This window comes from Fibroporia radiculosa, assembly GCF_000313525.1.
Source record: "Fibroporia radiculosa TFFH 294 genomic supercontigs, scaffold911, whole genome shotgun sequence".
Taxonomy (NCBI): Eukaryota; Fungi; Basidiomycota; class Agaricomycetes; order Polyporales; family Fibroporiaceae; genus Fibroporia; species Fibroporia radiculosa.
The window spans coordinates 1-25,148 of NW_012133246.1; the positions used below are offsets into that span (position 1 = coordinate 1).

General features: G+C 51.1%; 8 protein-coding genes across 8 annotated transcripts; 3 read left to right on the top strand and 5 right to left on the bottom strand.

The window, feature by feature from the left end:
- Positions 1-1,137: 1,137 nt before the first annotated feature.
- Positions 1,138-3,510, top strand: FIBRA_01773 (uncharacterized protein; the record flags this gene model as incomplete). The annotated part of the gene is made up of 14 exons (XM_012323644.1): positions 1,138-1,273; positions 1,328-1,425; positions 1,479-1,570; positions 1,627-1,670; positions 1,730-1,827; positions 1,883-2,055; positions 2,122-2,372; positions 2,434-2,500; positions 2,559-2,753; positions 2,818-2,847; positions 2,903-3,136; positions 3,194-3,226; positions 3,277-3,305; positions 3,359-3,510. 14 exons carry the CDS (start codon positions 1,138-1,140, stop codon positions 3,508-3,510), a joined length of 1,632 nt encoding a protein of 543 aa, XP_012179034.1.
- A 395-nt stretch (positions 3,511-3,905) lies between these two features.
- Positions 3,906-6,055, top strand: FIBRA_01774 (uncharacterized protein; the record flags this gene model as incomplete). The annotated part of the gene is made up of 6 exons (XM_012323645.1): positions 3,906-4,262; positions 4,663-4,671; positions 4,728-5,022; positions 5,076-5,137; positions 5,189-5,490; positions 5,545-6,055. 6 exons carry the CDS (start codon positions 3,906-3,908, stop codon positions 6,053-6,055), a joined length of 1,536 nt encoding a protein of 511 aa, XP_012179035.1.
- Positions 6,056-6,317: 262 nt separating this feature from the next.
- FIBRA_01775 (uncharacterized protein) lies at positions 6,318-7,310 on the bottom strand (the record flags this gene model as incomplete). Its single annotated transcript, XM_012323646.1, has 5 exons — positions 6,318-6,496; positions 6,550-6,614; positions 6,676-6,876; positions 6,940-7,187; positions 7,248-7,310. The coding sequence occupies 5 exons, from the start codon at positions 7,308-7,310 to the stop codon at positions 6,318-6,320; spliced, it is 756 nt and encodes a 251-aa protein (XP_012179036.1).
- A 727-nt stretch (positions 7,311-8,037) lies between these two features.
- FIBRA_01776 (uncharacterized protein) lies at positions 8,038-10,458 on the bottom strand (the record flags this gene model as incomplete). The annotated part of the gene is made up of 9 exons (XM_012323647.1): positions 8,038-8,243; positions 8,285-8,349; positions 8,402-8,602; positions 8,669-8,979; positions 9,509-9,645; positions 9,704-9,768; positions 9,824-10,024; positions 10,083-10,333; positions 10,396-10,458. The coding sequence occupies 9 exons, from the start codon at positions 10,456-10,458 to the stop codon at positions 8,038-8,040; spliced, it is 1,500 nt and encodes a 499-aa protein (XP_012179037.1).
- Positions 10,459-13,351: 2,893 nt separating this feature from the next.
- Positions 13,352-14,110, bottom strand: FIBRA_01777 (uncharacterized protein; the record flags this gene model as incomplete). The annotated part of the gene is made up of 2 exons (XM_012323648.1): positions 13,352-13,735; positions 13,787-14,110. The coding sequence occupies 2 exons, from the start codon at positions 14,108-14,110 to the stop codon at positions 13,352-13,354; spliced, it is 708 nt and encodes a 235-aa protein (XP_012179038.1).
- Positions 14,111-16,300: 2,190 nt separating this feature from the next.
- Positions 16,301-20,487, bottom strand: FIBRA_01778 (uncharacterized protein; the record flags this gene model as incomplete). Its single annotated transcript, XM_012323649.1, has 5 exons — positions 16,301-16,719; positions 16,772-17,623; positions 17,701-17,794; positions 19,912-20,006; positions 20,070-20,487. The coding sequence occupies 5 exons, from the start codon at positions 20,485-20,487 to the stop codon at positions 16,301-16,303; spliced, it is 1,878 nt and encodes a 625-aa protein (XP_012179039.1).
- Positions 20,488-21,340: 853 nt separating this feature from the next.
- On the bottom strand, positions 21,341-23,579 carry FIBRA_01779 (uncharacterized protein; the record flags this gene model as incomplete). The annotated part of the gene is made up of 11 exons (XM_012323650.1): positions 21,341-22,060; positions 22,115-22,141; positions 22,197-22,231; positions 22,285-22,340; positions 22,389-22,559; positions 22,614-22,648; positions 22,705-22,802; positions 22,865-23,081; positions 23,149-23,313; positions 23,374-23,493; positions 23,547-23,579. The coding sequence occupies 11 exons, from the start codon at positions 23,577-23,579 to the stop codon at positions 21,341-21,343; spliced, it is 1,677 nt and encodes a 558-aa protein (XP_012179040.1).
- Positions 23,580-24,773: 1,194 nt separating this feature from the next.
- On the top strand, positions 24,774-25,114 carry FIBRA_01780 (uncharacterized protein; the record flags this gene model as incomplete). Its single annotated transcript, XM_012323651.1, has 3 exons — positions 24,774-24,939; positions 24,996-25,046; positions 25,101-25,114. The coding sequence occupies 3 exons, from the start codon at positions 24,774-24,776 to the stop codon at positions 25,112-25,114; spliced, it is 231 nt and encodes a 76-aa protein (XP_012179041.1).
- Between the last annotated feature and the right edge of the window lie 34 nt (positions 25,115-25,148).

Consider the following 25,148-nt stretch of genomic DNA (forward strand, 5'->3'; position numbering starts at 1 on the left):
GAGAGCAACGTCCCGCGGCTGTTGCTCAGAGCCGAGCCACTCAAAGCTTAGTGGGCACAACAAAGAAACAGCCATTTAGCCAGTGGGTAATGGCCCGATTCACATGGAGGGAAAGGCTTACCCTATCCAGTTGGCACCTTTGCGTCGCGAAGGACATAGCGATTTCGTTTTTGTGCCCGGGACTACTAGTCCCACTTCGTTTATTGAGTAACACGAACGCTGTTAACACAGTAATTGCATGCGCACATTCCGGGCTAGTCTAGTACTATTCGCACTGTCCATTTCCCGCCCTGAGCCACACCCTCGCCACAGCATGTCTATCTGTCGACTTCCGCAGGTGCGTGATCCGTTAGTTCGGAATGATATAGGAGTATTGCTCTTGTATGAAAATTGTTCCCCATGCTAGGTGCGTCTACGTTGTACCTCTGCGCTGGTTCTGCAGGAATCGGCGTTCAGATCCGATGACTACGGGCATGTCAACTTGATTCACTCCCCGCGAGCCTGGCACTGTTTGCATCACTGCGAGAAAAGCAATGTCCTACAGTGGCAAGTTGCCTTATTCTTGCTATGAAGGTGTGCGATGATGTCAAGATTCAATACAAAACCTGATGGGTTTTCGCAGACGCTGGATACGACTATTCTCATAAAGGACTAGCGCAACGGAGCTGCAGGGCTGAGCATATGTTAAGATTCCGAAAAGACGAATGCGCGCATCGCCTCATTGCCTGATGCACTTATGTCATATCATCACTGCCGTCATCAGTCGTTGCATTGAAGTTGCTTACGATGTGCGTCGAATGTCTATTCAACCTCTTCTTTTTATGAACAGTTGATTGGCTCGAAACATATCTATTACTACAGATCTGAGTTGATGGGTTCCAAATGCTTCCAGACGTCACTCGCGCACTAACTCTGAATCCAATAACTCTTCACATAACATGCCAAATCCCTCCCACGTTACTTATCAAGTAGACGACCTTCTGGCTTGTGTCTTCTCGGTGTCAGCGCCTCTGATATATCAGCTGATGACACGGGCCATCTTAGAAGCCTCAGTCAATTCTCGTTACGCGATGCATCGAGGAGAGTATATAGCGATTTGACCTCTTCGCCGAGTCTCTCGTATCTTTCACAACAGCCATGAATGGGACAGATCCCAAGCTTCTGATCTTACTTCTTACTGTTACTTTCATAGGATGGCGTTTTTTCCGCCGTAGGACAGGCAAGAGTATCTTGGACAAGATTCCCGGCCCTCCTTCGAATTCATTTTGGGCGGGTATGTCTGGGTCTCATGATAATTTATGGATTTTGATTTGTATCGGTTTTGCAGGAAACATGCTCCAATTTGATGCTCGTGACGGAATGGATTTCCAGAGGCACGTGGCATTGGATTACGGGTCAGTGACAAGGATGCACGGTCTTTTTGGAGTATGTGTACTGGCCATCTTGCTGCGTTTCGGTATACCAATTCACTGATGTAGCAACCGGTTTTGTATGTTTCCGATCCGAAAGCGCTTCAAACTATAATTCTCAAGGAAGAGCACATTTTCCAAGAGCCTCTTGCATTTAGGATGTATATCTACACGTCCTTGATGTTATGAGGATATATGATGCTAATAACCTGTAAAGGACGAACAATTTTGTATTCGGGCCAGGCTTACTTTCAACAATTGGTGAGTGCAATCGACTCGAAGTTACACTTGGTTGTTGTCGACTGACTTCAAATGGGCAGGAGAGACGCATCGCAAGCAGAGAAAGCTGCTGAACCCGGCCTTCTCCACTAACCACATGCGTTCTATACTTCCTATATTCTATGGTGTCGCTCACAGGGTAAGCTTGAGTTCCCTGCAACGAAAGTCATCGTATAGCTCACCAGCGAACAAAGCTCCGTGATGCCATCTCGACTCAAGTCAAGAACGGACCTGAAGAAGTCGACATACTGAATTGGATGAGTCGCACTTCTCTTGAGCTCATTGGACAAGGTGGACTGGGGTACTCGTTCGACCCTCTGACCGAGAACGTGCAGAACGAGTATGGGAACGCCGTGAAAGACTTGTTGTAAGCATTATTTACCTTTTTCGATCGTGTTTTTCATCATCATTCGTCATTTTTTTTTTCTCATAGCCCAAACTTGCAGCCTCTGAGTATGTTCGTGCCTCTTGTTCCCTTGATTGGGAATATTGGCCCTGCCTGGTTTAGGAGATCAGTAACAAGCTTGATGCCATATCGCAAAATCCAGAGAGTTATTTCCATTGTTGATACTATGAATAAAAGGTCATCAGAAATATTCAATGCAAGGAAGGAGGCAATCCGCCAAGGTGATGACGCAAGTCTGCAACAAGTCGGAGGAGGAAAGGATATTATGAGTCTTTTCAGTGCGTATTTCATAGAGATTCGAATTGATAGAGGCATTCAGCATGCAACGACTGTCCGCAGTCAAGGCAAATGCGGCGACGTCGGAAGGGGATCGTTTACCTGACGAGGAACTTGTTGCTCAAATGTCGTCAGTCCACTGTGCATCGCCTTTTCAACTTATAGATGTGAATGCTGAATTTTTGTAGCACGCTTGTTACCGGGGCGGTCGACACAACATCGAATGCCCTGTCGCGTATTTTGTACATCCTAGCAGGGCGTCAGGACGTACAAGAAAAGTTGCGCAAGGAGATCCTTGAGGCGGAAGCAGGTGAAGGGCTGTCTTACGACGAGTTGGATCAGCTGCCGATTCTGGACAGTATTTGCAGAGAAACGTTACGAGTGTAAGCCTTGACCTGCTCTTCGAGCCGACTAGCCACTAATTTTGCCGATGTATACAATTTACAGCTATCCACCAGCACCAACTATATTCCGCCAGTGAGTATTCACAGGAGCCTCTTGTTCATTGTTGATCCCATTCATATACTTTCAGGCCATGCCAAGACACTGTTTTGCCTCTGTCTGAGCCAATTGTTGGTACAGATGGCCACTTGATCAAGGAGATTCCCATCCCGAAAGGCACATTGTTCATTGTGGGCATTATGGGTAGTAATGCAAGCAAGACACTCTGGGGAGAGGATGCACGCGAATGGAAACCTGAACGTTGGCTCTCTCCGCTGCCCAGTACCGTCACAGAGAATCCCACTCCCGGTATCTACTCAAACATGTCAGCGATTCTTCTTTTTCCTTGTGCGCAGAGGCTAAATTACGATACGCATGATAGGATGACCTTCATTGGCGGGAAACGGGGATGCATGTAAGTCCGGCAGCTATCGATGCGTGCTTGCTTATTTAAAGGGTCCTCAGTGGATTCAAATTTTCCGAAATGGAAATAAGTCAGTAGCACGCTCAGACTCCTAGAACGCACGACTGATACTTCCTGATGCAGAGGTTGTGCTGTCGGCCTTGTTGTCCACTTTCAAATTCCACCTCACCGAGAAACCGATCGAATGGAACATTGCAGCAGTGCAATATCCCACAGTCGGAAAAGATAGCAGCGTGCCCGCGATGCTGCTCAGGGTTGAATTGCTGAAGTCATAGGATGTTTGAATTAACTTTCCAGTGTATTTTGAACGTGTGCTGCTTCTAAGATGGATTTTGTCGTGACTGGAAATATGTTGGAGCGAAGATAGTCAGGTGATCGCAAATGAGCGTTGGCTCTGGAAAGAGTCCACCTTGAAAGTGCGCCGCCGCCAGCTTCTCTGTGAAGTTGCCTCCTGGTTCCCTCAACCTCTTCCCGCCCTTTCCTGCCCCTTCCCGTCCCTTTGACACGTTTTGGGAAGACAGAGCTCATCACTATGTTCGCCGTCCCAATCATGCTCATTGATTTGATGCATGACATCACTCGCCGCACTCCAACCGCCCGCTTTTCATCGTCAATATAAGTGACTTGAAGCAATATTTCGCCGGAAATGTGCTCTTCCATCCCTCTCGCCATGTCTACTCCCTACTATACTGACCCTGAAAAGAATTTCTCGCTACCGTCCGTCGGTTCGCGGACGCAACCACCAGAACAGAGCGGAAGGATCTCTGCTCGCCGGTCTCTGTCTGACTTCTCGTCGTGGATACCTAAGTATTCATGGCGGACTGTCTTCTGCCTTCTTGTCTTTGCGTATTATCTGGGCTTCTTTACAATAAGGACGGTTCTTTCATTCAAGAGTCCGCACAAGTACGATGTGCAGACGAGCCAAAACAGCTTTTCTGAGAAAATGCAGAAGCTATGGGGTCCATACGCGCCGTACTATCCAGTAGGAGAGTATGTACCTCCCCCTCTAGAATGCAAGATAAACCAGGTGAGTATTCTCTTGCGTCACGGCGCGTTGTTGGCGAGGATTCTGGGTTGTTTGTGGTGCGCGCTTGAGCAATGAGGTGTCTCGGCTGATTAAATGGTTGAGAACGTGAGGACACAAGTGAGCATAGATGATGGTGTGTGGGGTGAATTTTCGGCTTGGCTCGTTCCCTTGGACAACCCATGGATAGCTCTTGATGCATGCGCTGGTCATTTTTGATCTGTGAAGGATCGAGGACAGCATTTATGAGGTCTATGAATAATGCACGCAATCGCTATTGGAGACTTCGACCAAGCATATACACGGATGCCATCTTGCTCGTGTCTCACATTACATTCGAGCGCTCTTTCTTTTTGACGTAGCTGCCACTCGTTACTCACATGCCTTCATGCTGTGCCCACAGGTCAACATTGTATGTATGCGTCCATCCTCGTGAATGTTACCACTATCCTCACGCGTCCTTGCCAGCTCCAACGCCACGGCGCGCGCTATCCCGCTCTTCTCGACGTACCTGTATATCGCAATGCAGTTGAGAAGCTCACCTCCGCAAAGAAGTTCAAAGGCGCGAATATGCATTTCCTCAAGGATTACAAATATACGCTTGGCGAAGATGACCTCCTTCCTCTTGGGGCGAGTCAGAGCTGGGAGGCTGGATGGCACGCGTACGAGCGGTATAGAGGATTGGTAGGTGGCGAGGATGATTTGTTTATTAGGGCATCAGATCTGCCGAGGGTAGTGGACAGTGCGGGAAATTGGACAAGGGGTGAGTACCCGCCATGTATTTGCAAAGGCATTAGTTGACGGTGACTTGAGCAGGGTTTGCCGCGGCGAGCCAGAAGAGTATCAGGCCAGTCACAGATGATGTACTCTCGGAAGAGGTAATGCGTCCTTCACTGTCCTCATTATTTATCCCTAATTCGCATACCCAGGTGAACAACACGCTGAACAATGACTGTCCAAACGCGGATGACGGCTCAGCGCAGATGGATACATGGCTGCAGCAATTTGCCCCGCCTATTGTTGCCCGCTTGAATGCTGCAGCTCGTGGTGCGAACATCGACATGAAGGACGTGTACGGACTCATGTCTATGTGCCCGTTCGAGAGTATTGTCAAAGCGGGCTCAGGTTTAAGTGCGCTGGATGCCCAAAGTCCGTTCTGCGATCTGTTTAGCGAGGACGAGTGGCGCGCGTTTGAGTATCACGAAGATGTCAAAAAGTACTATAAGACGGGGTGCGTTGTTCCCATTATCTGCTTGTAAAGGCTGACGAAAACATGCCTTGCAAGGCCCGGAAACACGCTCGGCCCTGTGCAAGGCGTGGGCTACACGAATGAACTTCTTGCGCGGTTGACCGACTCGCCCGTGCGAGACCATACTACTCACAATGCGACCCGCCCATTTCCACTCGGGCGTGCGATGTATGTGGATTTCTCACACGAGAACGCGATGGTTGCGACCTACGCCGCTATCGGACTGTTCGACGCCGGTGTAGGCGGTGCACCTGATCCGCACAGAATGCCTCCGGAGGAAGAGGAGCGCGTGTGGGTCGCAAGCCACATGGTGCCATTCTCGGCGAGGATGGTCACAGAGCGACTGGAATGCATGAGCGGAGCCCAAGAAGCTGTGGATGCGGTTAGAGAGGGCACGTTTATCCGTATATGGGTAAATGATGCGTTGCAGCCACTGCGCTTCTGTGGTGCAAACGAGGACGGGATCTGCGCATTAGATGCATTCGTGGATAGCCAGGGGTACGCAAGGAGAGATAGCGACGGAGATTTCGAGAGGTGCTATACTTGAACGTGGTATTTTGGGAGGATACGATAACATCGTCTGAGAGGTGGACATTGCTATTTGCATATGTACTGTGTCGTATTGACGATTATGTCCAGATGCGTTGTATATTCGCGCCTACGCGGGCCCCGGGGACCCGCGCCGTTGCATGACATCCGTTTTCACACTAATATAATGCTCAGCGTCCCACTATTTCCTATACAGCTGCTCGTAATCTGCTAATTTGCACCTGTCACATTTTTCGCCAAGGTCGCCGCCCGGGCTACTACTACCAGGGTATAACACCTCCGTCCCATTTCCGAAACTGTACTCCGTCTTCAAGTCTAGCCTCCTTAACCATACGGAGGCATCCTGCCGCCGATGTATGCGGCGTAATTTTCTTGATATTCGGTTGGTGCTCCTGCATGTACGTGTCGATCGTCACGCCCATGTCAGTATCCACCCAGCCTGGCCATTGGAGATGAGCCCACTGATACGGGAGTAAAGAATGCTGGACCAACCCGGATGAAGGAGTATCATCGTGATGCCCTCCGCGCGAAGGGTCGATCCCCAGCTTCGGCCCAGCCTGTGTTGGATATACATGTCGGTCACAGACATGTGTAAGAAGGAACCCCAAGCAAGCTCACATGTTCAGCGCGACTTTCGTGAGGGAATATGATTCGGCCAGGCCGACGAAGTGCGGCGCAAGCTCAAGCGACGCCTGGTCGGACGACACGAATGCGACCTTCTTCATTTGACCCTTGCGGACCAGTGGTAGGAACGCACGAGTGACGCGCAGCGGGGCGATTGAGTTGACGCGGAACTCCTGCTCTAAGATGTCAAGGTCGCTGCGCGGTCGAAGATGATAAGCGAGTTGCTGTGCAAGGATCAAGTGGAGAGTCTGGACGCACACGTTGTCGAACGTATTCAGCTCTTGCAGTGCTACTCCCGCGTTGTTTATAAGATAGTCGAGCCCACCTCCAACAGAATGCAGCAACGCTTCCGTCTCCGTCACCGCATGGTTCACGCTCTCTGCGTTAGTAACATCCATGGGGACTAGAGCAAGCCGGTCCCGTGCGTACTCCTTGGACAACTCCAGTAGTCCCTGTGTGTTCGGATTGCGCGCTGTGGCAATCACGAAGCTCTGTGGATCCTGGAGCTGTAGGCGCGTTTCGCACAGATGTCAGTACGTAGCGAATATTGCGGACCACCAAATTACCAGCTCAGAGACAAATGCCAGGCCCACTCCTCTGCTTGCGCCTGTGATGAGATAGGACGGCATGTTCGTATTTCTTTTCGATGTGGAACGAATGAAATTATACAAAGAGTATTGCAATGGAGTCAGTGTTCTTCCTCGAACGAACCGGTTTCCTGAATTTATGTTACTAAATTACCCCGCGTACGACACTGACCGCGGCTCGCTCTTCGAATTGGACGGGGTATCATCGATTCAAGCGTCAGACTCCACCCGCGGATTGTTGATTTCGCCGCAGGATTGAATGGTATGTTATGCATCTGCCATGTGCCGCGGTGAAGTGTCCAGTAACGAGTAGCGGAGTAGAGAGCAAACTCAGACCCTTGGTTGTGAATCCGAGCGTGTGACGCCCGATGCAGGCTGAGTCCTTCGAGTCAAGAGTGGCGCTGTTCAAGTTCGATATAGCATGCAGCCTCTCCAAATTTTGTAATCTTCAGCCTGGTGCGCTCTCAGGGCGGCGCCCAAGGGCAGTGACGAACTTTCGAAGGTCTTGGAGCTTTCCACTTCTCGGTGTCAGAACACAATGGCGCTTGACTCACCAAATATGCCCGTAGACGATGCGTTCTCTCCTTCCTTTCACCGGCAGGACAAGACACTCAACTCGAGAGGCTACCTCTGTCTTAGGTCTAATCTTATTGATACTCATCGGCGAACTTCCTAATACAAGATCGACATATGTCTGTTGCCGTAGCGCCCAATAGTCTTTCAATGTGCTGGTCATACACAAATTTGCGTGACTGTCAGGAGGCTTCCATCACCAGGGGAGTGGTTTTCCATCAATCCCGAGAAATTGCACTGCATCTTCGAGTCGGGCTTCCTTGATAATACGAATGCATCCTTCTGCAGATACTCCCACAGGTAGCCTCTTCAGTCCTGGCATATGCACCCGCATCCATGCCTCTGTAGTTTCGCCCATGTCTGTATCCACCCATCCTAACGAAGAACGAGTCAGTCCGGGCTCTGCTGAACGTCAGTCGGAGGACAAAATAAGGGTCGCTCACCGGGGTGAAGTAGTACCGCTGTGATACCCTCTGCGCGGAGAGATGCGCCCCATTTTCTACCGATCCTGCACGCGCACGCATGAATATTTGGCTATCTGTAGAGTCAGCTGCACGCACATATTCAAAGCGGCTTTGGTGACCCCATATGGTTCTGCCACTCCAGAAAAGCCCGGCGCGAGCTCAATTGACGCTTGCCGAGACGACATGAACGCGATTTTCTTATCTTGACCCCTCCTGATTAGAGGGAGGAAGGCGCGGGAGACACGCAAGGGAGAGACGGTGTTGACACGGAACTCTTCGACTAGCTGGTCCAGGTCTCTGTAAACGTAAGATCATGAAGTAAGGGCCCAATCTATGTACTGGCATAGTTCGCTTAGGGCGCACATATCTTCGAATCTATCATTCTCTTGTAACGAGACGCCAGCGTTGTTTATAAGGCAGTCCAGTCCGCTTCCATGAGGGCGCAGCAGCTCTTCTGCTTTCCCAACTGCGTGGTCAACACTCGCTTTATCCGTCACTTCTAGGGCTGCGAGTGCGAGTCGATTTGGCGCATATCGTCCCTCCAACTCTTGCAGAGCTCGTGCCTTGGATAGATTGCGCGCTGTGGCTATGACAAAGTTCTGTGGGTCTTGCAGCTGCCAGACAGTCCGGGAAGGATATGGACAATCATACGTGTCAACACTGGTCCACACACTCTGAATTTGATAAAGACAATTACCAGTTTTGTGACAAGTCCCAGCCCAATGCCTCTGCCTGCGCCCGTAACGAGGTACGAGGGCATCGTGAGTCTGGTCTAGTGAATGATAGCTCGTATTGAACGGTGTAATTCCAAATTATTTAAAAATGAAGACTGTCCATCGATACGTTATGCTATTCAATTGTTCCCGAGTTTTCCCCGCTTCATTCTTGCAATCTAAAGTTATATACCTATCTTGATATTCGCTTCTCGGTCCTGAACACTACTCCAATGGGCAAAATAGCAGACATAGCTTGCATTGACACATACAGGAGAGATGTCGGCAGATTCAGTTAAGTGTGAGTCGATCTCTGAGCCTATTGACTCATGGTGCACTGTCAGTGACAACTTCAAGTGATCCTTAACCTCTCTAAACTATTCAAACTCGTAGATCTCAATGTATGCGCATTGATACTTTGTTCCAGTAGCAATGTACGTGTACTTCATTACCAGGGAAGCTCTTTGCCATCGATTCCAACAAATCGCACCGTGTCCTCGAGCCGGGCATCCCTGATCACGCGCACGCATCCAGCGGCAGATGTATTTGTAGCAATTAACTCGAGACTTGGGGCGTTCTCGTAGATCCACTTGTCAAGCGGGCTTCCCATGTCCGTTTCAACCCAGCCTGGCGAGCTAAGCTCAGGTCGCCAAATCTAGCGAGCTAGAGGTGTGCCGAGACTCACCTGGATGCAGCAGAAGAACAGTTATACCCTCCGCGCGGAGCGAAACTCCCCATTTTCTTCCCATCCTGCAAGCTTATAGTTGGGATCGTCAAACTAAAGCTAGGCATAAATGGTACTCACATATTCATTGCGGCTTTTGTGAGTGCGTACGATGCCAGAATGCCGTGGAGCCCTGGTGCGAGCTCTAGAGATGCCTGATCGGACGTCACCAAGACGACCTTCTTTTCCTGGCCCTTGCGGATAAGGGGTAGGAATGCTCGAGTAACTCGCAATGGGCCAAGGGTGTTAACCCGAAACTCTTCTTCCGCCAAGTCCAAATCGCTGCGAGTTCTATATTTGAGTCCAAAATACTTCATATCATAACTTAGATATGACCCACAGATCCTCGAAACCACGATAGGCCTGTAGCGCGATCGCCGCATTGTTGATGACGCAATCGAGCCCTCCGCTGTGAGCTCGAACCAGCTCTTCCACCGCTTTCGTCGCAGAGTCTACGCTGGCCTTGTCGGAAACCTCCATCGCGACGAGTGACAGGCGATCTGGAGGATATTCCCTGAACAAATCTTGCAGTCCTTGCGAGCCAGCTGGATTGCGAGCTGTGGCAATGACATAATTCGTGGGATTCCGCAACTACCAGCATACGTTGTTGCCCACAGGTCATCAAGGCTTATGAATGATATCGGAACACTCACCAGTTCCACAACGAGGGAGAGGCCAATACCTCTACTCGCACCTGTAACGAGATAGGATGGCATATGTATTCGTTTCAGGTGGTATCCCGCTCAGTACTGAGGTAGACAGACGAGGTCACTATCGGATGCCAAAGAGACTGGAGGAGACGTGAATTCTTACTGAACATCTTATAGGAATCCCTAAGGTGTGACATCCGCTTCTTCAATTCGAAATCTCACGGGGATCCATGGTCAGCAGGAGTCTTCGGTCTTCAGGCATTGACATCGCATATTGCCGGCAACACAATAATGAAGCTGTTGTACAGGGCATAGTACTGCATTAATACCAGGTTGGCGGTCGGCTTCCCATCTTGTAAAGGCGCAGACCTTTGCGATTATAGGTATGTATCTGCTTTTTCAGTTAGCACTGATTCATACGAATACATCATGGACATTGCTAGACAGAGATTACAGGATCAGGGGACCCGACAATGACATATGGCGCCATACTGAGGAGCGGCAACAGGGAGGCAGCTTCGCGCCGTCAGTCAATGTTTCTGGGTCAGTACTTCCGATGGTGGAGTTCAGGTCCACGATGCGACCGCATATCCTGGTCAGAACATGTGTCAAGCCGACGAGATTTTAAGAACCCTTAGACCTTCAATACTACAGCGGACAGCCTGAGAGACTAGAGTGATATGAACATGACCCACATTAGCACAGTCCAAAATAAATGTCGGCAGATTTAGCCAGATGTGCATCGATATGAACAACTCAACAGGTCTCGCTGTATACACACTAAGTATAGCCAGGGTACGCGTGCCAAATGACCTCTGTCCAGTCGACTTTGACCAGGACTTGAACGCGGTACTGATTCGGCGATGCCTTTTTCGGACTTCACCGTGTGCCGGTCGCTTAGGGCGCTTATCGCAAACCTTCATCGCGTCACGATGATATCTCCTTCGCCTCTGCCCTTGCCTCCTCTTTTTCACAAGCCCCACTTCGCCTCTTAATGCGTGAAAGAGCCTTGTTTACAGCCTCCAAGGCTCATTGAAGCTCGTAGCATCGATGTGGTCGGACGGCTCAAACGACTTTGCTTGACTCGACGCCCTTTGTCTCCTTCAGCAGCAATGCCATTGTCCTCGGCCCAACTTTCCGCATGCGGGATCTCGACGGTGATTCTACCAGGTCAGCAATGTTCTTGCGCGCCCCAAATGCACACGTGCACTTCATGAGGGTGTCCGCTTGCACGCGGCAATCCGATGACGGCCTATAAAAGACTGCCGTCTCACAAGTATCGAAGGGACACGTCCGGTATACCCTCCTTGCCCTCTTGATCCCGAAAGATCTTGTCGATTGCGTCGCTGTGCATCGCCTTGATCATGCTGCTTGTAAGTTGCAGACGCGTTCTAATTTGCCCTGACTCACGATCCGTATCAGATTGCTAAGGCCTCCAAAGTATATCAAAAGGCCTTGACTTTAGATCATATCATGGCTTACAATCGAAAAATTCTATCGCCTCAAAGTACTGGCCTTGCAATGTGGCTGTTCTTGATAGCCTATCGCACAAGGATGGTTCGATCGACGCAGTAGATCCGAGTCGGGCCGCCCACGTACCTTCTCACTGTCTCGAGCCTTTTTTCACTCAATACATAGTAGCTTTGGTGAGCCTTGCGATCGCCTCTTGCTTGCCGCGAAACTCACTGATTATATGATCCACGTCTGGGCTCACAGCGTGAAAGCTCCGCACGCTGCACATGCGGTATGGTGTTATGCAGGGATATTTGTCGGCTACAAGGCTTGAAGTTTTCGCACTGCGTGTAAGGTTGGTGTTGGCGTTCATATGTATGCGCCGTATGTGTTGTGAAGCTGTCCACTCACTAGGAAAATTACTTTTCAGTTGTATGCATTTTGGCGCCCCCCTCGGTAGGGTCGACACAAGGTAGAGGATAAGACAGACTGGCAGAGCACAGGAGACTGTACCGCCTTTCCATGCGAGAATCCGCGCCACATCTGCTGGACCAAGCATACCGACGTTAGCGATTCAACTGCTAGCTATGACGTCCCATTCGATGTCAAAGGAATACGCAAAGATGCTCCTGCGATGTTCTGGCTGGAAGTGGCGCAAGAGGGTCAACAAGCAAAGAGCGCTGTCTGACGGAAGTGGTGGGCTGTACAAGTCGAGTGGTGATGGTGGGTTGTGTGCTCTCGCTCCTTGGGAGGTTGGATACTGACAGGTATCCGACATGATCCAGTGGTACAGGCAGTGCACAAGGAAATTTGTCGGGCCTTTCATGTGCGCGCCTGCGCGCCACATTCCATTCTCCTGTTTCAGATTCTCCTGGCCTCTGCGGCGAGGTTCCGCAGAAAGGCTGCCACGGTCCCCATCCTTGAATGCGGTGCGTACAGCCTTGTGAACACGCGACAAGTCGAATCGATTGTCCTTGGCTAAAGAATGCCCCGGAATTCATGTTGCATTCACCTCTGCCGGTAAGAATCTGCCGACAATCTGCCTGGCTTCGAGGGACCTAGACTTTTCCGACTGGACTTCTCTGCTGGCGTGGCGCACAGTCCTGGCCCAGGCGGACGCATTTTACCAGGCGCGATCCCAGGCCCGAGAAAGGACGACTGGATCCTTGGCCTCGCCGATCAGAACTTCTTGCTCGGAGAATCCTGCAAATTTCTTCATTGCCCCCAAACGACCCTGATCACAAAGCGCATCCGTTCGATCGTCCATTATCGTCACCCGTTCGGGCTTACCTTTGTTCGCAAGAATCGGGTACCTCATGACGGCGAGCGTCCGTATGCACTCTCGCGCTTGCTGATCTGGCAGCGCTCCTCCGTGCCCATCGACCCTCGACATGTGTTGAAAATAACGAGTCCGCAATATATAATCTCACGTTGACCGCCTGCCGCTAAGAGCATTACATTAAAGACCAAATTTTGTGATTTTTTAAAATGGGTCTCCAAACTCTCTTCAAACTCCCTTCACTCCCTTCTGCTTCCTGGATCCGCGACGACCTCTGGTCCGCTTGCGACGCGCAGAAGAGCCCTTAGACTCTTGTGTTAGCGCGGCGGCGCGATCCTCGGCGTCGAGGGCGTAGAATCGTTCGTGCCACGTTCGAAGCAGCTGCAGCATCGCAGCATTCAAATCCTCATTACTCTCGGATGGACAACCTCGTAAGGCTGAAGGTTGGTCTTGAGGACGAGGGTGAAAGGCCTGTGGCAATAGGACTGGCTGGGTGTCCTCCTGGAAAGACTGCCCGTTGTCCTTGCTGAGGTAGGGGCCATGCAATGTCGACGCGCTCATCTTGTCACGAGCCGAGTCCACTGCTGTAGAGGATGCTGGAAGATCCTTACGCTATAAGGGGTAAGCATTCAAGTAATTATGCATATGGAGGTCATAGCTCACCATTGCATTATGGCACCCTGCTGTCATAATTACTTGATTGTTTACAGCATTCACCGTGATCTCCCACTCAACGTCGAGGATGCGACGATAATTATCATGAGGCCTCGTGGGGGCAGGTTGGGCCACTACGCATGACTGCGAATATCGAGCCATGGGTGCCGGTCGCCACAGCAAAGGGTCGGTGTACTCATAAGGATACAGGCTTGACTGTATGTCGTCGACTTGCTTGAGTGGCTCAAGCGCCAATTGCAGGTAGTTGGTCGGTAAAAGTGGTGGCGCGTACAGATCGAGAGGGGATAGCAGGTTTCCAGTGTTCCCATCCATGAGAGGAGTTGAGTCAAAATACTGAGACATTGCGACGACTGTCAAGAGACGATGAAAGTGGGTGAACGAGTTTGGACGGATGAGAGACAAACGGCCTCGCTTTTATGTGCGCTTCCGCGGGCGCCTTTTTCACTTCTCATCTGTGGCTGCGGGGTTTTAATATCACTAGTGCACCGGTAAGGTAGGCCCACAAAAGCCTCCGCCGCGCCATCGTCCGTCCTTCCGAGTCGCTCTCGATTCGGCACTGCTGTCCTCGTGGGTGCCGTAGAGCCTCACCGACACGCGGAGGAGGGCCGCATCACTCCAGGGCGATGCAGTGAGCCTCACCGACACGCACTACGTCTATTCTCTGTTACTTGTCATCGCTACATCTCGTCAGGTAAACTTGGACGGGCTGCTGCTTTCTGCTTAAAATAACTCATATTCAGACTTGCTTTGTGACATCTTTACCGAAAGCTCCTTTTTAACTTTGTCCTTGATGCGATCCAGACACTTGTGCGATCGAGGAATAATGGACGCCACATTATGAACGGCTGTGGGCAACAATATCGGAGATCCGTGCTGTTATTATCCTGCGTTTGGTAAAGTCTGGAGTGTGTTTGCCGTGAGCTCCATGCGCTGCTTCCTTGCTTCTGCAACTCTCCCAAATACCATGCGCGTTGTGGCCAACGTGGGGCATTTGCGCTGCAAGGGCTGGACTGTGGCGGCGGACAATCAGTTGCCTCCGTGGAAGGAGCAGCGATATCTGTTGCACTGTCCACACCAAAGGGATATCTCGTTTACAAGTTAGACTGTAAGCTAGGGACATTATGTTTTATGTTCATCAGGCCTCTATGCTATTTGTCTGTTGTCTTCGGTGATGCACTTCGAGCACACTTCCTCGCTGACCTCCCGCATTCTCTCTCCACTACACGTCTATGCGGAATGTTGCATAGATGTCCCGGGACCAGCATCCATCGTCAGCCATCGCTCTCCCGCTCTTCCCGACTGTCTTCTCACGTCCGCACTCAGGGCCGCCACCACTGCGCCCCCGCCCGTGAGAAGATGTCGAGATTTTTTACAAGACACGTACCCCATTATGATCATCCATTGTATTCGTGTCTAAGCGACCGTCTTCTCAATCATATCGGCGGGTGTCCCTATTGCCCCTCGTCACTGTGACGCTTGTTGGGCGGACTGTTCGTTCCTGTGGATAAAATATTTTCTACTCGTCGTCTTCCCACTTTTGGCTTACCCTATTTCTTTCCGAAACACTTGCCACAGCGAAGTCATCGAGAGGAGATGATACGGCATAGGCCTACCATTGTAGTCATCGCCACTGCCAGCCCCCTCGTCCATTCTCCTGCATGGCTTTTTGCCGCGTTCTCTATCGTGAGCTTAGTGTACGCTGAGGTACTGCATCTGCTGCTGAAGCCGTCGCCGGATTCGGGTAATATTCGAGGTCGCTATTCTTTTGCAAGCGTCATAGAGCGTGAGTGTTCTCGCTGAACATTGAGCCACTTGTACGGCGGTGACATATGAGAGGACGCTCATTTTTCGCTACATAGGAACCACTTCATTCGAGCAGTGTTTGATTAGCTAGCTAGACACTCGTCGGACTGAGCGAGCCTGGGTTCGGTAGGGGGCACCGCAAGTTCGGGGGAGGTCTCTTCCGGTCACACAGTGATGTACAGACGGAGTGGCAATAGTGGAGGACGAGCGGACGGAGGTGGCGGTCTCTAAGTGTCAGTGAACGCATGGCGTCTCTGCTTCAGGGACGAGCTTGATACTTACGGGCAAGCGAGACGAAGAAGGCGATTCAGGCGGGGGAGGGGAAGGAGAGAAGCGATGGTCGAACAAAACACGACGATCTTATTCGTTCGAGCACTTGGGTCTGCGCACAAATCAGTGCGCCACAGCGTGCTCCTGCGGCCCAGTGAGGGTAACCAAGGCTTCCTCGCAGCATTCAACTCTGGTCGACGGCAAGACGGCCTCTGCACAGTCATTTTGGTACGTCATCCCCTCTATCAGTGCATTGTCACAACTTCAATTGCAACATGAACTGCACGCCTGTATAGTCATTCGAACTTGAAGGCGAGTCAATACTCTTCGACCCTCTTTAATTGACAAGATCAGTGTAGAACGTGCAGCTCGTGCGCAATGGTGATAGATTGTCTGTAGCAGGAATATCCACGACCCTCAATAGATTTATCAAGATTTAGAACGCAGCGCGACCCACCGAAACACTCCTCGCGCGATCAACCTCGGGAATCTGGCCGAGAGGGCCGCCCAGAATTCATCCACAGAGGGAAAGAGCTCATCTATTTTAATAAACTCAAAGCAGACCGTGGTGATATTGGCGAATTGGGGTCCAGACAAGAGCCGGTCGAGACGAAGGTACGCCTCTTCGTTGAAATTAAGCACTGCGTCCCATATATCTTTGCGCGATAGCCCTCGGTCCCGCAATGGGGCGAAGACGATCATCACTTTGCTAAGTTTCAGCACCTTGTCCTCCGAGACACTGTCGGACAGTATGTTGCACAACCACTCGATCGCTGCAGTGTCACCATGCTGAACCGTAAACGATAGACCCTGAAGGTTTGTACTCCTCTTGAAATTTAAGGTAGTTCCTGTAGGGAAGGTCAGGGCCCCGCGTCCAGCTAGTACTCAGCTCACACCCACTCGTTGATGATACGTTACCAATGTGCATGCTAGAGAGCGACTCTCCCGCAACTTCTACTAAGCGCTGTTTGCAGCCAGCGTCGAGCGTATTGATTCCATCTGGGAATCCAACATGCTTGACAGTGGTTCCTATAGTGGTCGCAATCAGGACATCGACGACGTCATCTATGTCCTGGCTCTCTAGCCGTAGGTGCGTGAGAGTGAGCCCCGTCGGACACTTGACGCCCGGAAGCCTGTGGTGAAGTCGTAGCTCACGGGATGAATGGCTGTCAAAGTTCAGGAATTGCACCCATCGGCACGAGAGATGGCTGAGGCGAGGAAATGCGCATATAAGCCGCGCGAAAATGACCGGCGACGGGAACTGAACGTGGAACAATGACAAACGGGTCACGGATGTGAATGCAGAGAGGTACAGGAATACGTCGGCCGTGTTTGCATTGAACATACCAGGGGACCATTTCACCGTACTCGGCGTTTCGTCCGGAAGCAGCTCAAGCTCTTCCACTTGGGGTAGCTTCCTAACCATCCTCGTAGCGAAGGCACTTAGCATATCCAGATTGCACAAGGTTACTGTCCGCGGTACGTCCTTCAGTGAAGGCCGGCGCTGGATCATTTTGGCCATACCAGCGACATGCTTCTTGCTGAGAAGCACAACATGTCGCCAGAGAAGAAATCGACACCTCGCGTTCCATCGCTTACAGACCATTGAGCAGGCTCGTAGCATCTCCGCCTTTTGTCGGTGGTCGAGGTAGAAGTCGCCGATGATGTGGTTGAACATGCTCTCCCAGACCTCTATAGGGAGCAGGGCATGACGAAGGGTCGGTAACATCTGAGACGACTTGCTCATTCCACCTGTGGCAACGATCAAGCATGTCGTGCATGGATGAGTTCAGCTGACGAGCCAATGTGGCGATGTTCGCTGAACTTACCAAGGTCATCAATAGAGGTTGCTCGCACCCCTTCTCGTGTCGCCTTGGGCTGTAAGGAAATAGACAGGGAGAAGGCGGTGAGAGTCTTGCAGCCCTGCCAACAAGTTGATATATGTCCCTCAAGGCCAAGCACCTCAACAGCGAAGCCTGATCGCCGTTGACATTTCTGGCAGGGAGAACGCCCAGGCTCCACCGGAAATTGAAAGCGGCTTCAATCCTCCTAGTGGCGGTATTCGGAAACGTCCTGAACAGTGCCTCCTGAGCCCGTAATGTAGATATCGAGAAGTGGCACGAGTCCAAGATGAAAGACAATACTTGTTTAAAAATGACTGCGCGATAGTGGGCACTGTCCGGGGCATGTCGTCTGAGTTCACAGCCACAATTTACGGGCCCTGTATCCCAAGTACTAGTGACTAGTGTCTTCTGATATTAAACATCCGAATCGGACGCGCATACGAATACTGCTCACTTCATATCCAACCAGGAGGGCTTGTGGTAGCACTTCGATCTATAGCTGAGCGCATGTATGCAGCAAAACGGTGTTACAACGTTCACCTCTTTCTGGGATGCACGGAGATGCTGGCCTCGCCGCCCACTGAGTCGTAATGGCGGCAAGAGTTTATGAGTTCAGCGGACATGGTGAGTATAGTGCTAGTGGTGACTACTCAAGGGGATTACAACCATGATTGACTCGTGAATAGAACTGAGTACGGCTGCACACTGAGATAAGACAAGTCCAAGACGGTGTTGAACAAGAGCGCACGTCGCGCGAGGATCGCCTTCTGACTAAATGCAATATCATGATGAAGCAGTGCCAGCGGGCTGTGAGTTACTCATGTAGGCCTCCTACCACCCCACGGGTCGCTCAGCCAGAGTCACTGACCAGATTCACCTTTAGGGGTAGACAAAAGGTGCGACCATACATACCAGAATATCTGATAGCGCGAGCGCGCATTTCTGCATCCCGACTCCGATTTCTGTAAAACCGATAACAATGGGAATAATACATTAGAGACATGCCTTGTGTGTGTATGCAGATACTAAGACACATAATGACATAGTCACCAGATTGAAATACAGGACACTATGAATGTGCCCGCCGCCAAAACATTGCAACGTGAAGGCCGCGAGGTCGACCGGTCAACCCGTGTAGCTCCTCCTAGTGATGGCTCCGACAGACTCCCAAGCAGGTAGGTCACTGGTCCTGCCACACTGCCCTCTTCACATCAAGATCTGGATGTTGTGAAAATGCTGATTAGCCCGACGCCAGCTAAGGATGGGGAGATACTCGGTCAGTTGTCTGTCCAGATGGTCTCTTGACCGTTGCGTTAACACCCTGCAAAACTTCTTCGCGCTAGACTGACATTTGCTGCAGCGTAGACTTCTACCTGTGAGACAACTCAATCGTTGTAGAGATCATCCCAGTCTGGTGTCGCCACATTTTGTCTAGTGCTAACGTTCCCGGTCATAAAGTACGATGCACAGAGCTCGCACCCGCTTGATCTGCAATTTCACGGGGGCATAGACATCTTCACCTCGAGCATGAGGGAGGACACGCTGCCTGCCCCATATTCGACCTGGAGGAAATCCAGGAGGACGACACGGACGCGCGGAACGAGAATGACTCAAACGATGCAGAATTTGATCAGACAGGCGAATGCACAGGAAAATTTAGACTGGGAACCACATTCATAAAGGATGCTTCGCTCGGCTTCGCCACCGTGACTCGGAGACATGTGGAAAAGCGGGGGCGGCCGATCAGCCCGTTCCCGGTCTTATACGAAACGTCCTCACCGTGTTGTCTACAGTGAATCTGTGAAAGAGCAATAAGAATACTGTGCCAAGCATAGAGCAATAGCGCACCGTTTACTATAGACGCTCTCACTTCTGGCCCTATCGACCCATGTGCCCTTCGGCACATGTCCCCCCGATATACATCACCATTAAGACGGCGCTGAAGTAGCTGTCATCAATAGGTCTAGGGAACAAAAGAGTGGTAAACAGCGAGCTTCATTAATATTGTGGTATTGCGAAGTTAGCAGAGAGATCAACCCTCAAAGCAAGGCATACGCGCTACTCCATGGTTTCAACAATGCGTGTTTTCATTGTAGCAAGATTCGAGTGGTATCAAGACATGATTGGACAATTATAGAGCGAGTAAAGTGTGATGAACATTGCAGATTGAATAAATGTCGTTGGTCATGATAGAACAAACGCGCTCGTAGATGGACCATACGGGTCCAGTGGTGGGTTGCTGCCCTTCAGGTCCTGACGACGTTTTATGACTTTCTTCTTCTTCAGTTTTCCTGAAACGACACATTTTACATCGGTCAATATGGTAATGCGCGGTATGTCAGAAGACAACATACGACGACCATCCTTACTGAACCTCTGCGAGCTGACCGCATCCACCAATTTCTCTTCCAGCTCGTCTCTCCTATACGTCAAAGTGCTCCCACACGAAGGACACGTACAACGCATCGCACTCGTCATACCGAGGCGCTCCTTCCAGTACGTCTTGCGCAGCTCCGCGATCTCTGCGGTGTACATGCGCCGGCGAATGACCGTGCACTGGGTCTGCGATGCCCCATGGCGAAGGCTCAGGACGGGCTCCTTATCCAGTGCATGTTCGAACGCAACGAGGGCCTCGTGGGGCACGGTAAGTTCGCGAGTGTCCGGGGCCATGTAGCCGAGAATCTTGAGATACGAGACGAGGACGTTTGCGACGATGAGTGGCTCGCCGCGCTGCAGGACAGAGGAGATGGCTAACTCGATGTTAGTCGCCATGCGTCCTGCCAGGCTTCGGAGCGAGACGTCCCGTTGATTGTGATATAGCGGAAAGAGGTGATGAAAAACGAAAAGCAGGTTTCAGTAAGGTCGACGGTTGCAATGGTTGACAAAGGAGCTGAGGATAGTAGAAAGCGACAAAGAGGATATGCCCCTCCACGAGGTACACAGCGCTCAGGTTTGAACACAGAGCGGAGGGCCGCGGGAGGTGCCAGTGGTGTGTCGCTTGAACGGCTCTGGAACAAACGAGAGTACCGCAGAGGTCACCAGCCAAAATGTACGCGTTCGGTCACACCGTCACAGTCTCGTGATCGCGGCGCCGCCCAAGACTTTTGTTCGGTTTTTCCGAGTCTTTTCTTCCTCATCACCCAGTTCAATTGGCTCGTCGAAGTAGTGTTCTACCTCCGTGCGGTGCCTCATTCCCTGGGAAGAGTGACTCTTTCCTCCTGGCTTATCGTAGTTCTACCCTTCTGCGATCGTTGACTCTGGTGGACGACCCTCGCAGTTGCTTCGGTAGAGGCTGGGAGAAACATGCATGCACCCAATTCAACAAGAATTATGTTGATCTCCGTTCATCGGCTCTCCTGGACACCCCTGTATGGCTGTTGCTGTTGCTATCTCAGTGGGAAAGATGTGATATGAGGAGCTGATAACGTACGTCTGCTGGTACCGAGCGGGTACGTATGATAGCTTCTGGGTCTTCGAGTCGCCACCAGTGAAAGTCGGAATGTCAAGCGATTCATACCCCTCATGTATTCATTACAACTCCATTACATGATCAACAAGTCAACATGAAGCAGTCCCTGCGTACTGAACCAGCTGTTGGTGCTTGCAAGTACTTTCGACGATCTGTTTAAGCCGTAATCGAGAAAATCTTTTCAAAGTACTTCTGGACCCCTCCAGCCCCCAAAACAATTGCTCCAACTACACCGTCGGGCCTCACGACCACCACAGTCATCGGACCTTTCTCCACGGCATACCCGGCACGCGCGTGGCCTTCCTTGTCCAACAAAACCATATCCGTGCCTTCAACGCCGGGTTGCGCAGTATCCACCCCATAGATGGCCACTGAACGAATGACCTCCGAGACATAGTTCTTCAGCACCGCAATGACAGAGCCAACCTGAGTGGTGTCGTCCCCAGCGAAGACCAAGACCGTATGGTAGCTCGGGGAGAAGATGTCAAAGAGCGAGAGAGTCTGTCCCGTGCCGACTTTCACGAGCCCAGGAGCATCCGGCGCCCGATCGCCAGCCCTGACGACTCCGTCTCCGAGTATGCCATACGGATCCAGCGGCGCATTCTCCTCAAACGGCTTGCGCTCGTCCTGCACGATCGCGCTCCAACGATAGTTGACCTTGAGTTGCTTCATCTTCTCCTCGTTCGCGTACGCGCGCTCAGTCCTCACACCCTCCAGCTCGCCTTCGCGTGCGCGTGCACTGCGGCGATTGAGCAGCTCCGTCGTCACCTTAAGCATTTCGGCGATGACAGGAAGCCGCTCATCGGTGTAAGATTCCAGCAGGGTGCGCGAGGCGAGACCTTTCTCGACAAGTGCAAGTTTCCAGCCGAGGTTGAACTGACGCAGCATCGTGGTCAGCGATCATAATGGTGAGGATGAGGCTATACATACAACATCTTGCATACTAGAATTCATTCCCTAGAAATCGTGTTAGCTTCAATTTGGCCCACTGATGACTTAAGTCCATATTCACCTGTCCGCCTGCCGGACTGTGTACGTGCGCCGCATCTGCATAGATCGTAATTAGGCCAGAATGAACGATAGCTTCGAATACAACATACCGCCCGCAACGAAGACTCGTCCAACGTTGAACTTATTCACCATGCGTATATGCGGCCTGTGTTGGGGTCAGCGGGCGGTTTCACGAGCGTATGCGGCCGCTTACTGGAAGTATCCAACTGACTTCACCTCGCCGAAGACCAAGTCGTCTCGGCCGCTGAATTTGCGCAAGGTCCCAACCAACTCTTCGCGGTCGCTCAGAATTTTCTTGTAATCAAGAGACCCTAAGAAAGCGAACGCGAAGACGTCTTTGGTCTCGGTGGGACGTAGGAGAAGCCTGGTGAATGACCTATCAGTGAACTGGTATGTGCCGCCTCAAGCTCTGACTCACATTTGCGTCGAGGGGTCTCCCCAGTTGTGCAAAAACTTGTAGATAGCACTATCAGCATAGAATTTTAATGGTGTTAGAGGCTAGAACTCACGTTCCCGTCCAATCCTTGCACATCAATTTCGCCGACAACAGCCTCCTCTGCCCGCTGCTCGCCATGAAATGTTAATCCGAGCTGCTTGCGCACAGTGCCTGTATGCGAAACAATATAGATTCGCTCAAATTTCAAACCAATCACTATCCAGATGACTTACTGTGCGATCCATCGGCACCCACAAGCCAGTGACAATGAATAGTTTCGCTGATCTCGGCGCCGTCAGCCTGCGTTCTCACAACTTTCGCCACCACAGAATCATCATGCTGCTCAAAGCTGTGTAATGTTGTGCCGAGCTCGACATGACAATTATACTTAGCCAGATGGGACCGCAGAATACGCTGTGCCACATTTTGTCCCAAAAGCCATGAATCTGGCTGTTTTTAAAAGCAGAAAGTAAGTCTTGTGGAGGTACAGAAATATTGAAAGAGAGTAGAGACGTACGTTCGGGATGGCTGGAGTTGGCTCTGTGGGAGGGGACATGTAAAATGTCTTAACACAATCATCCCCACCCCCAATCTTGTACGCGCGGAAGGGCAAAACAGGGATTCCGTTTGCTTTTACGTCGGGAAGTGCACCGAGGAACTGGTATATCTCGAGCGTCCGGGGCTACAGACAGGGGAGATTTTCAGTCATTTTGACGGCTGCGATGGATAGCAAAGGAGATACCTGGACGCCGACGCCGCGCTGGCCAACGTGGAAAGCGGCATCTTTTTCCACAATCCTGACAGGAACGCCATTTTTGGCAAGTGTGAGAGCCAGTATGAGCCCTGTGGGGCCGGCACCGACCTATGGGAAAGAGAAGTTAGCCATAGCAACTGGATTACAATGGTTTCACCTACGATCAGAACTGGGACGTCAATATTAGCAGACATAGTAAAGTGCTACTTTGACGATCTTATATTCAACTGCGGAATTTGATGAGAGGTGGGTCGTGTGATGAGCTTGCCCAAGCGTCACCTCTTTTATAAAGTCGGGGGCCCTGCCGTGTTCTACAGGGTTATGCGGCATGACGGTATGAGAGCTGGCTTGTTCGAGATGTGCCGAGTACACACGTACCAGAAGTATGATGTATTTTGAGACGCAGTGAGCCGTGGCGAAGACGTCAAACGGCGACCTATGGGCGCTGGTAGTTAGCTAGGGGAGCCAACAATAGTCTCGCACTGTTTATCTAGAAGGAATCGTTAATGTTTATGCCTTGCCTAAGTATGCGCAAACATTAGCGGTCGTCACAGCCCCTTGCAGATTGATAGTAGGTCGGGTCCGGATTGTCAGGACACAGCGGAGTAATGGCGGGCACTGAAATGTAAGGCCCTTCCGCGAAGCCCCACCACTGGCAGCACGTTCGACCCACTCAATCGATGTACTAGATACTTAGTAACTCTCCCCTCTTGTAAGGCTTCCTCGTCAGAATTCTTGAATTTACTCGAATAGCATGCATGCACTGTCTGGTGTTGTCATTACGATGACCCATGTTGCCGAAGGCCTTGTCAACGGTGTATGCCATCCCGCCGGCAGTGCAGACTCATCAGGCTTACGACGTTGTCCGGCGCCGCACGCAGCATGGTATCTCGGCAACAAAACCATCGTAGGTGGCATTCAGCTTTCAGTGAACAAGACGAGCCGAAAAGACGCGTGTCTCGATGAAACTGATGTGTTACTTGCCGAGATCCACAAGACAGGTTTGGCGTATGCGCACGATTCATTTGTTTTCCGTTGCAGGACTGGCAAAGATATTGCAGGGATCCCAGGCGATGAGGAGAACGAGTTCAAGTCGTCAGCGCCGCAACAGTACTTGCCCATGGTTGTGACCCCATAAGTCATGATCTTGTGACTCCACGCGTCAGGCCTAAGCTCCTTTCCTATTCTGGTATTGTATCTTCCTTTTCGGAAAACCAATGTTACATCTGACGTCACATTTAGATCATGGCAGGATTGGAGTTGTTTGCGCCAACAGACGAAGTGCATAAAAGAGAACTTAACGCGTTGCCTCCTATCTCAGAAACACCTGCACCTCTCCTGTGCTTCACTGCCCTCAACCCGCATTTTTATAAACCCACTCACTCACAATGACCACCCAAAATTTCATCGGTACAGACCCCGTGGATAGATTCCCACCAGAGGCTACTTCTAAAATCGACGACAACGAACTCACCAAACGCGAAGTACAACGGGACTCGACGAAGGAGCCCGGCGCAAACAAACGTGCGGGTGTTGCATCGAGGAACCCTGCAGGTAAATCATGCGTAGTCGTCGCGCCGGTCGCGAGCAATACTAAAAACCATCTGCAGATTTTGATACTTCTGGACAGAAAAACTACGGTGATCCCAAGCCTGTTCAAGGTAAGCATAAGGCCATTTGAGATTTGCATCAAATGATAAAATAATGACATCCAGACCCCGTGATGTGAATGCGCATACTTTGGGCTGGAAACCTGAAGAAAG